This window comes from Triticum dicoccoides, chromosome 6A, assembly GCF_002162155.2.
Source record: "Triticum dicoccoides isolate Atlit2015 ecotype Zavitan chromosome 6A, WEW_v2.0, whole genome shotgun sequence".
Taxonomy (NCBI): domain Eukaryota; kingdom Viridiplantae; phylum Streptophyta; class Magnoliopsida; order Poales; family Poaceae; genus Triticum; species Triticum dicoccoides.
In genome coordinates, this window is record NC_041390.1 from 562932063 (window position 1) to 562943446 (window position 11384).

Here is an 11384-nt window from a genome sequence, read left to right on the forward strand (position 1 = left end):
TGCATGGAATGATTCCGAGTGGCCTATGTTTTGCGAAATGTTGATTCATTTCTGTTCCGACAAATTTCTGGCGCTTGATTTTTCCACTTTGTAGCAAAGGTCATGCCAAAATTTTCCATGAATTTCGGCATGACTTGTGCTACAAACTAGGACATACCGAGTGCCCGGGATTTGCCGCAACGGGAATGAATCAACATTCCTGGAAAATATAGGTCTTTTTATGTCATTATTTAATTTATTAGGTCTAGAATTAATTGACTAGATTTAATCATAGGAAACATGGCTAGAAACGATGAAGGACATGGTTCTGGTGATTGCAACGTCTATGAGGCGGCAGACGCCTATTTGAACTATCTCGAGGAGCAACAGTTGTTGCAGTGCCCACCTGTCACATCCGAGACTCCGACGCTCTACGTGGTTAACTTACCGCAGCAAAGGTTGTACGTCAACACATTCCCCACGGAAAAGTTCTTCCTTCGATTTGATTACATCTTCCACATGTTTCACTTGAAAAACCTGGATTTTACGTTTGTTCGCCTTTTTCCTTATACATGAACTACATTATCAGGATTGAGCAAATACCTTATATCTGTGTCGCTGACCCGTACTTCATGCACGAGGGCTTCTTGGCAGTCTGCCCAAAGCACCATGAATACGCGAGTAACTACATCGCCGATTTCATGGTCAGCAATAAGGACTAGGAGATGATTCTCGTGTGTTATCATCGCATGTAAGTCATCCGCGGATACCCTTCCTTCGATTTCACTCATTTTTTTGCATGTGTGGAGGCTAATTTGAGGTGTACTTATTTTGCGCAGTGACGGGCGCGTCGTTCTCAGCATCCTTTACCCCCGGTTCTCCCACGCGCTTTACTTGGACTCGTCAAAGAACATGAAGAAAAAGGATTACACCCACATCAAGTCTGTTCTCGACAGTGCTCTCTTAAGCTACGACCTACCGGGTGGAGAGATCATGCTCAAGAAGACCAGGTACCGTGTGCCCGCCTTCGGCCATAAGACCGACTTCTGCTGCATCCATCAACTGAGTGGTACTCTCAGTGATGGATTCTATGTCCTCCACCACATGCTGGAGTACAGACCGGATCAGCAGAACTTCGCGTGTCACCTAAAATTAGGAGATGTCCCGGATCATCAACTCCGAGCTGAGTTCTATCACATCCAGCGTGAACTTGCCCAAATCATCATGAAGGAGGTCCTAAAAAATAGGGTTGTTCTACGAAGAAGGGCAAATGTCGCGGGAAGACGTCCGAACATGCGTAGCCGCTCGGCGTCTTGACCTGAAGCCTTTCACTACGCTCGGGGATTATCTCCCTGATTTGGATGGATGGCACGACATGTTGGAGTGATTGACAATATATGACAATGTTTTTGTTTAGTCCATACTTTCTCTATGACGAAACTTTGAGTTATGCACGACGAAACTTTGTGATTTAATTAAACTGTCCTCCTCAACTAGCGAAGATCACTCTAGTTAGGGCATTTTGGGTACGATGAACTTTGTTATTTATGCTTATGATATGTTGCTTCTAATTTTGTCAACTCTGTCTCTTTCTGTTGCTCAACTATATATGTTGCATATTATCAACTCATGTGACGATGCAGATACATAGATCATCGATGGCGAAGAAGTGCTATGCCAGGAGTATACGCCGAGTGGCCTGAGTGTCAGGCCCAGGTGTACCGGTTTCCGAGCGACAACCAGAGAGGGTTCGATAGCAGAGCTGAAGCGGAAAATAGTTAGTTTAGGTTCACGCTAATGCGAGAGAGGGATCTGAACCGGCGCCTCAAGAAGTACTACATTATGTATGACGAGACATGTCAGTTAACTTGTATCGCTATATCGTGATTATGATATGATGACATTATTTGTGCTGGATGATATGATGAGACTATTATGTGTATGATATGATGAGCATATTGCATATTTATGGTATGATTAGAATACTTTATAAAACCTATACAAAAACATCGCAAATATGTAAAAAAAATGTGAAAATATAGTAGTAGCGCTCTTTAGCGCTGGACAGGAAAACACTACTGCTAAGCCACTTAGCAGTAGCGCTGGTATGGACAACGCTACTGCTAAGTAGGTATAGCAGTAGCGCTACTACATTATGTATGATGAGACATGTCAGTTAACTTGTATCGCTATATCGTGATTATGATATGATGACATGATTTGTGCTGGATGATATGATGAGACTATTATGTGTATGATATGATGAGCATATTGCATGTTTATGATATGATTAGAATACTGTATAAAACCTATACAAAAACATCGCAAATATGTAAAAAAATGTGAAAATATAGTAGTAGCGCTCTTTAGCGCTGGACAGGAAAACACTACTGCTAAGCCACTTAGCAGTAGCGCTGGTATGGAAAACGCTACTGCTAAGTAGGTATAGCAGTAGCGCTGGTCAAAATGTGTGTGACGCCCCGATTCCGACGCGCCAGGTGTCTTTCAGTTATTCGTTATTGTTGCCTTGTCTTTTGCTTGCGTGTTGTATTTCATCATGTCACCTTTTCCATCGCATCATGCCATCATTTCTTTAATTTTATAACTTTTATAAATAAATTGCATGGATCTTTGGTCCATTTAAATCGAGGGAATGCACATGGTGTTTTTCTCTTTATAACATATATCCTCCCAATATTATTAGGGAGCTATAAAATAATATTCCATTAGTTTGGAATTAACCGCAAACACACTTGCAATTTAAACTCTCAAGTCTATTCTGCTTCGAGTTGCTCCTCAAACCTTGCCATATTTTTTTCATCATTTTCTGGAGCTCCACCAAAAATCCGAACATTTTTGGACCTTCCTAACCCTCACTTCCTATTCGAACCTTTTGAATTCAAATCAAATGAGTTTGAATTTAAACTTTGAAATATGCCCACTCCATTTTTCTTGGATCGTACTCATTTTATGAGTCCGGGAAATTTAACCGCATACCCAAATTCTTTCTCTAACTCCCCCCCTCTTCCTTTTTCTCCTCTCTATGCTTTCTGTTAAAGGGAATATATATATATATATATATATATATATATATATATATATAGAGAGAGAGAGAGAGAGAGAGAGCGCAGAGCCCAGCTGGTCACTTGGGCCTCCTAGCTAGGCCGGCCCATTGGCCCAGCCGCCCTCAACCCTAGCCGATCGCCCTTGGTCCCTCCTAGCCTCGCCAGAGGGATCGAGAGATCCCTCGACCTCTCCCCTCTGCCCGATTCCCCAACCTCTCCTCCCGTCCTCCCCGCGCCTGGCCCTCTCCTCCCAGTGCCTTCGCGAGTGCCAGGGATGCCGCCCGCTCCCTGCAGTCGCCCCTCGCCGGATCCTGCAGGCCGCCGCCCGGTTCCCTCGCGCCCCGCCGGATCTCCATCCTCACGCCGGCGAGCATGACGCCCTCCGCGCGGCCCCCCTTCCTCTGCTACTCCTCCTTCTTCTCTGTTGCGTCTCTGCTCCATCGCCGGACTGCTGCCCTCCGTTGCGCCCATCCATCCTTCCATCTCCCTGTGTCGCGCCTCGACGACACAGAGGCCCGAGCTTCGGCCGGGAGCAGCCGCAGCTACGTGGCGCCCGCCACCAAGCAGTCGTGCATCAACGGCCATCTCTCCGCCGCCTCCTGCCTAGCTTGCATCCCCGTCGCTCCTCCTCGGCTTCTGTGTGGACCTCGTCGCGAAGACCCCAGGACACAGCTCCGGTCTCTTGTACCCGTGCTGCACCACCACGACCCGATGACGCCCTGCCCGGCGTGCTTGCGCGCCCAATGGTGACCTCCACCGCGGACCTATTCGCGTGAAGCCCCTACTCCTCCACCATCAGTGTCCGGCGACTCCGTTCCGTGCCTTGCTGCTGCTGCAGGCCATGAGCTCTCCGGCTACCGCAGGAACGCCATGGTCAAGACCACCTCCGCGAGGAACGCAAGACGCATCCTCCATGCACCCCCGCTTGTGGCTGTTAACGTCAAGACCATCCCGGTTTTTCGCCAAGCACCACCACCGGCAAGTACAACTACACCACGTCGATACAAGTCCCACTACCGTCGCCTCCGGAAGCCTCGGATCCGTCAAGTCCCTCGACGACAAGTGCATGACTATGTGGATTGTATCAAGTACCCCCCTTCGAGTTGACGATATCGGCAAGTGCGAAACACCAAGTACCACGACGACCATCGATATGTACCCCTACACTAAAACGCCGAGTACCTCGCCGTGACTCCGAACATCTACGAAAACTTGTGCGACTACGAACGTGATCAACTACCGTCGCCATGGATACGACAAGTTTGCAAGTACAACTACTTCCTCAACGACCCGCGAGAACCGCTACTTTCACTACCGTCGCGAGAACAACTACTTCCCTCGACGTACCCGAAACGCTTCGAGAATGCACCCTTGGAAGGTATAACCATCAAGACAACCGCCCGTGGACCGAATGCATGTTTGTATGTTGTATCCGCCCGTGAACGTTAGTTGTTCCTCCTCGTTGGCACGCCGTCGATCCGTGGGAACCCGGTATCCGGGATCACCCCACCATCCTTGCATGACACGCTCCCGTCGCCTTTTCTTTTGCCCCGGCATCTCAATCGAGTTACCGGAACCGGAACATTGCCGTGGCACCATTTCCGTTGGCGTTGCCGTGGCACCCCTTTCGTCTCCGCCACGATGACAAATGCTTCATATAATGCTCTTATCAACATTTTAATCAAACTTGCATAAACTTGCATAGGTCATCCGCATCATGATAACAACATTTAAATGTTTAAAATTGTTGTTTGCATTAATTTGCAAATGCATATGGGGTTTGTCGAATTTATTGTTTGTTATATCCGGCCCCATTTAAATTGTTTAGATAGTATAGTTTTCTTATGCTTCACCCTCTTGCCATGTTTAACAACATTTAGTATTGATGGGTACATAAACGGGAGAGAACTAAATAAGCCACGTGGTGTTCCGTCAATATGCAACTCGTTGCATATTGGGCTCCACTTAACTTGTAGTTTTGTTTGTGCACTTTGCCATGCCATGCATATTTAAACTGGACATGCATCATACTTGATTGTGCATCATGCCATGTTTATGTGATGGTTGTTTACTTTGTTGCTTGTTTCTTTCCGGGTTGCTCTCTCGTTAGCTTCGATTTTGTTCCGGAGTTGTGAGGATTCGTTCGACTATGTCCATTTATCTTCTTCATGGAATCGTTCTTCTTCCTTGCGGGATCTCAGGCAAGATGACCATACCCTCGAAATCACTTCTATCTTTGCTTGCTAGTTGCTCGCTCTATCGCTATGCCGCGATACCTACCACTTGCTATATCATGCCTCCCATATTGCCATGTCAAGCCTCTAACCCACCTTTTCTAGCAAACCGTTGTTTGGCTATGTTACCGCTTTGCTCAGCCCCTCTTATAGCGTTGCTAGTTGCCGGTGAAGATGAAGTTTGTTCCATGTTGGAACATGGATATGTTGGGATATCACAATATCTCTTATTTATATTAATGCATCTATATACTTGGTAAAGGGTGGAAGGCTCGGCCTTATGCCTGGTGTTTTGTTCCACTCTTGCCGCCCTAGTTTCCGTCATACCGGTGTTATGTTCCTTGATTTTGCGTTCCTTACACGGTTGGGTGTTATGGGGACCCCTTGACAGTTCGCTTTGAATAAAACTCCTCCAGCAAGGCCCAACCTTGGTTTTACCATTTGCCTCACCACCACCTACTTTTCCCTTGGGAGTCGCGCTCCCAAGGGTCATCTTTATTTTAAGCCCCCCCGGGCCAGTGCTTGTCTAAGTGTTGGTCCGAACTGAGTAGACTGCGGGGCCACCTCGGGGGAAACTTGAGGTTTAGTTTTACTCGTAGGATGTCTCATCCGGTGTTGCCCTGAGAACGAGATATGTGCAGCTCCTATCGGGATGTCGGTGCATCGGGCGGTCTTGCTGGTCTTGTTTTACCATTGTTGAAATGTCTTGTAACCGGGATTCCGAGTCTGATCGGGTATTCTTGGGATAAGGAATATCCTTCGTTGACCGTGAGAGCTTGTGATGGGCTAAGTTGGGACACCCCTGCAGGGTTTTGAACTTTCGAAAGACGTGCCCGCGGTTATGGGCAGATGGGAATTTGTTAATATCCGGTTGTAGAGAACTTGACACTTAACTTAACTAAAATGCATCAACCGCGTGTGTAGCCGTGATGGTCTCTTTCCGGCGGAGTCCGGGAAGTGAACACGGTTCTTGTGTTATGCTTGAACGTAAGTAGTTTAGGATCACTTCTTGATCACTTCTAGTTCACGACCGTTGCATTGCTTCTCTTCTCGCTCTTATTTGCGTATGTTAGCCACCATATATGCTTAGTGCTTGCTGCAGCTCCATCTCATTACCCTATCCTACCCATAAGCTTAAATAGTCTTGATCTCACGGATGTGAGATTGCCGAGTCCTCGTGGCTCACAGATACTTCCAAACAGTTACAGGTGTCGATGATACCAGTGCAGATGACGCAACCCAGTTCCAGTGGGAGCTCGATGAAGATCTTGTTCGTTGTGTTGTTTCGTTTCCTGTTGATCAGTAGTGGAGCCCAATCGGGTCGATCGGGGATCTAGCATTTGGGATTGTCTTTATTTATGTTGGTTCCGTAGTCGGACCTTGATTGTATTCTGGATGATGTAATGCTATATTTATGTATTGTGTGAAGTGGCGATTGTAAGCCAACTCTTTATCCCTTTTTTATTCAGTACATGGGATGTGTAAAGATTACCCCTCTTGCGACATGCCTACCATGCGGTTATGCCTCTAAGTTGTGCTTCGACATGTGGGAGATATAGCCGCATCGTGGGTGTTACAATGTGTTACTGCTAAATGTTAGCTTTAGCACCGTATCAGTAGCTAGCCCTTAGACCTGCGCTACTGCTAGGCTTTTCCCTAGTAGTGTTGGGATTCTCTCTTTTGTGATTTGTGAATTTTGATAGAGCCTGTGTTTGGGGAGATGGATTACGTTGAGAGGCAAAACGCTAATTAAGAGAGAGAGGTTAATTAATGGCGATTAAGATCGGAGTGTGCCTTGCGTGATTGTGGGAGTTGGCCACGCAGGGCGTGGGGGTGTTTTCCTCCGCGCTGGAGTACAGTCAGTCAATGCACGCGGAAAATAGATTAGGATATGGCGGCTGCTACAAATAAGTCGGATGATTTCCCCAGGAAATCATCCGGCCAGCCAGCCGTCCGATCTGGCGCCTGTTTTGTTCGATGGCAGCAGCCTGTCCCCGATCCATACCGCGCCCTCCTTTGTAGTGATGAAGGTGCAACAGCCCCTTGTCAAATCCACACCGCGCCTCCTCGAACACAAGGTTGGTGCAGCAAAAACAATGGATTGGCAACGGCGTCGGCGACCTCTCAGCACCGAAGCCGGCGGAGATGCTGCTTCATAGCTCCAAAAGAGTCGTCGGCGTCCCGCTGCATCATAGCGCCGAGACTCACCGAGGGGCTGCAGTGACGACACCCCGACGAAGCTCCAGTGCAGCTCCATGGAAGCACCGTCGACGCCGGCGAAGCTGCATTGCAACCCCGGCGACGCTGCATTGCAGCTCTGGTGGAGCTCCATTGCAGCCGCGACAAAGCTCGAACAACCCCGGCGACTCCCATTGCAGTCGCGCCGAAGCGCCATTGCAGCAACAAAGAAGCTCCGACGACCCCCGGCGACCCTCCATTACATCCCGGCGGCGCTCCATTGTAGCTCTAGTGGAGTTCCATTGCAGCCACGACGAAGCTCGAACGACCCCAACGCTGCTCCATTGCAGCCACGGCTGACGGCGGAGCTCCGACGACCCTTAATTGCAGCCACGGGCGCACTCATTGCATCGCCGATGATGACAGCGGATGTTGCGACGCAGCATGCGACAGCCATGGCGGAAGCTGCGACGACAGCGGAATCTGCGGTGGAGCGCGGGGATGCTGCGATGCAACTCCGGTGAAGCTCTATTGCAGCCCCGACGGTGTGAGGATGAATGGCCATGGGCCGACAGCCGTCACCTCCTCCGCTGCGGTGAAACTGCTTAGAACAAGAGAAGGGAAAGGAAAAGAATCGATGGAGGATATGTTTAGTGGAAGAAGATAAGGTGTAGGCGATTGGAGTGGTGGGTGGGCCCCCACAGCGCCACGTGTAGCACGGGAAGAGCGGCTTACGGGAGAGAGTTATCATCCGACTTAATTTAAACGCTTTCCTTAGGATATGGCTAGCCGTTAGGTGAGTTTAGTGGGCCTAATCATGCGGTGGTAATTAGTCTGTGTATATTTTGTTGGGTATGTTTAAAGAAAATTTTGTTTGTTCTTTTGTAAGTAATGTAGATTGATACCTTTTTTTAGATATAAGATTTGGTTATTTTTTTAGTCTACTTTTTTTGAGAAACAAGCCTCTTTTGAGTCTAGATAAGATTGATTTTTTTTAGAACTTCTAGATAAGATTGATACGTTGTCTTGAAACCTAATAACATCCAACAAAGAAGAGATGGGCCAGCCCACCCAGTCCTGAAGCCTGATATCCGAATTGCACTTGGGAGGCCTTCTCCGAGTCACAGGAAGAGTCGGTCCGCGTAACAAGGGCCAGCCCACCCAGCTGCCGACTTACTTAACCCAGGCTCCTGGCAACCTCCCTATCCCTTTTCCCCAAAATAATACGGTACCACAAGTCGAACCAAACCCTAGCTTCTCCTCATCGATCCCCGATCCCCATCCGGCGACTCGCCGGAACCCTAGCCCAGATCCGCGGCAACTCCGCCGCACCAGCCATGGGGACCCTCAGGGAGATCCTGCCGTCGCCCAAGACGTCGTCGTCCACCTTCTACGACCACAGCAGCGACCCGTGGTTCAAGGAGCGGTACGGCGGGGAGCCCGCGGAGGCGGCGGCGGGGAAGCTTGCGGGCCCCGCCAAGCCCGTGCCTCCCTACGGCAAGCGCACCGGCTTCGTGCCCCGGCGGCCGGAGGACTTCGGCGATGGCGGCGCCTTCCCCGAGATCCTCCTCGCGCAGTACCCGCTCGGCATGGGCCGCCGCGACGACAAGGGCGGGTCCAAGATCCTCGCGCTCACCGTCGACGCGCAGGGCAGCGTCGCCTTCGACGCCGTCGTCAAGCAGGGCGAGAACGCCAAGAAGATCGTCTACTCCAAGCACAGCGACATCGTGCCCAAGATCGCCACGGCCGACTCGGAAGCCGTCGAGGACGAGGAGTACGACAAGGAGGTCGAGGAGACCAAAGAGCGGACCGTAGCTGCCCTGCAGAAGATTGTCAACGTCCGCCTCTCTGCTGCCCAGCCCAAGAACGTTCCGACGCATGATTCGGAATCAAAGTTCATCAAGTATAAGCCGTCGCAGCAGTCGGCAGCGTTCAATTCAGGTGCCAAGGAGAGGATTATTAGGATGTCGGAGATGGCTTCGGATCCTCTTGACCCACCAAAGTTCAAGCATAAGCGGGTGCCCCGTGCGTCTGGGTCGCCGCCTGTGCCCGTGATGCACTCGCCACCACGGCCCGTCACAGTGAAGGACCAGCAGGATTGGAAGATCCCACCTTGCATTTCAAATTGGAAGAATCCAAAGGGTTACACAATCCCACTCGACAAGAGGTTGGCAGCTGATGGGAGGGGGCTGCAGGAGGTTCAGATTAATGATAACTTTGCAAAGCTTTCAGAAGCATTGTATGTTGCAGAGCAGAAGGCGAGGGAAGCAGTGCAGATGCGCTCCAAGGTGCAGAGGGAGCTAATGCTAAAGGAGAAGGAGAGGAAGGAGCAAGAGCTGAGGGCACTTGCACAGAAGGCCCGCATGGAAAGGTCTGGTGCTCCACCTCCATCTACAGGTATGCCTGTCGGAGGTGGGAGGGAGAGAGAGCGGGAGAGGGTTGTTGATGATGGGGATGCAGATATGGATTTGGAGCAGCCACGTGAGCAGCGCAGGGAAACTAGAGAAGAGAGGGAGGCGAGGATTGAGCGTGACAGGATCCGTGAGGAGCGGAGGCGTGAGAGGGAGAGGGAGAGGAGGCTGGAGGCAAAGGAGGCTGCTGGAACGCATAAAAAGAGTAAGCTCACTAGAGACAGGGACCGTGACGTTGGTGAGAAGGTGGCCCTGGGTATGGCACACACTGGTGCGAAGACCGGGGAAGTCATGTATGACCAGAGGCTCTTTAACCAGGACAAGGGAATGGACTCTGGTTTTGGTGCTGATGATCAGTACAACCTGTATTCGAAGGGCCTCTTCACAGCACAGTCCAGTATGTCCTCACTTTACAGGCCCAAGAAGGATGGTGATTCTGAAGTGTATGGTGGTGATGCCGACGAACAGTTGGAGAAGGTTATGAAGACAGAGAGGTTCAAGCCTGACAAGGCATTTACCGGTGCTCCAGAGAGGGCTGGCAAGAGAGATAGACCCGTGGAGTTTGATAAGCAAGAGGAGGCTGATCCATTTGGTCTTGATCAGTTCTTGACTGAGGTGAAGAAGGGAAAGAAAGCTGTGGACAAGATTGGTGGCGGAGGAACTATGAAGGCAAGTGGTGGATCTTCAAGGGATGATTACGAGGGTGGGGGGTCTGGGAGGTCTCGCATTAACTTCGAAAGAGGAGGGCGTTGAGGTATTTGCAGTGCACGTTTATCTTCTGCAATTTTCATGTCCTCAGTGCATTTTCAAATATCATCCCGAAGGATTTCTTTGGAGAATATGATCCTTCTTACACAAGGAAGAACGCAAATATCATCCTGAAGGATTTCTTTGGAGAATATGATCTTTCTTGCAGAAGGAAGAACCTGATGCTTTAGTTGCTGTGATATGGCTGCTTGTTCTATTTCAACCGGAGTGTTAAACGGTGTACTTACTTATTAGATCCTACGATGCTTGTATGCTGTGTATCTTTGTGACGGGATCCATGAACTTTGTCGTTGCACATGTTACATAGGCTCATCCATGCCCTGTTAATTTCAAAGCTGTATCGAAGTCGTAATATATCTGGCTGAACTGGGTATATGTGTCATCTCTTGTTTATCATGCTTACTGGTTGGATGAGTTTGTGGTCGTTTTCCAAAATAAGCAGGGAGATGTTTGAAGAAGAATGCCCTTCAACCTTGCTTGCGCTTGTTTTATTCATTTGTACAGGCGGCTTAAAACTTGCTCTGAAATTCTGTTTGTTAGATCATCGGCGGTTTGTTGTCAAACCTTCTCTGGTGGAGGAGTTGATGCCGAAATCCTCAACTGTTCTTGTTTGGCAGTGTCGACAGGTTGGCCTGAAGGATTGTGTGTGATCACAAGTTCATGGAACTCTGTACTGACCGGTTTCAGTTCTTTTAACTGGGTTTGTTGATTTGATTTGTTTTTGATCTTGCAAAAGCCATGCAGACCAT

At 49.3% G+C, this 11384-nt stretch overlaps 1 protein-coding gene across 1 annotated transcript; it reads left to right on the forward strand.

Annotated features, from left to right (window-relative positions):
• Positions 1 to 8652: 8652 nt before the first annotated feature.
• LOC119317934 (SNW/SKI-interacting protein A-like) lies at positions 8653 to 11037 on the forward strand. Its single transcript, XM_037592439.1, has 2 exons — positions 8653 to 10586; positions 10667 to 11037. The coding sequence occupies exons 1-2, from the start codon at positions 8794 to 8796 to the stop codon at positions 10803 to 10805; spliced, it is 1932 nt and encodes a 643-aa protein (XP_037448336.1). The 5' UTR covers positions 8653 to 8793; the 3' UTR covers positions 10806 to 11037.
• The last annotated feature ends 347 nt before the right edge of the window (positions 11038 to 11384 follow it).

What these genes read in the sequence shown, in the direction of transcription:
- LOC119317934 (XM_037592439.1), top strand. Translation starts at nt 8,794, where the DNA reads ATGGGGACCCTCAGGGAGATCCTGCCGTCGCCCAAGACGTCGTCGTCC. An exon ending in GAGGGTGGGGGGTCTGGGAG is followed by an intron (nt 10,587 to 10,666) that starts GTCTCGCATTAA and finishes TCATGTCCTCAG; the next exon opens with TGCATTTTCAAATATCATCC.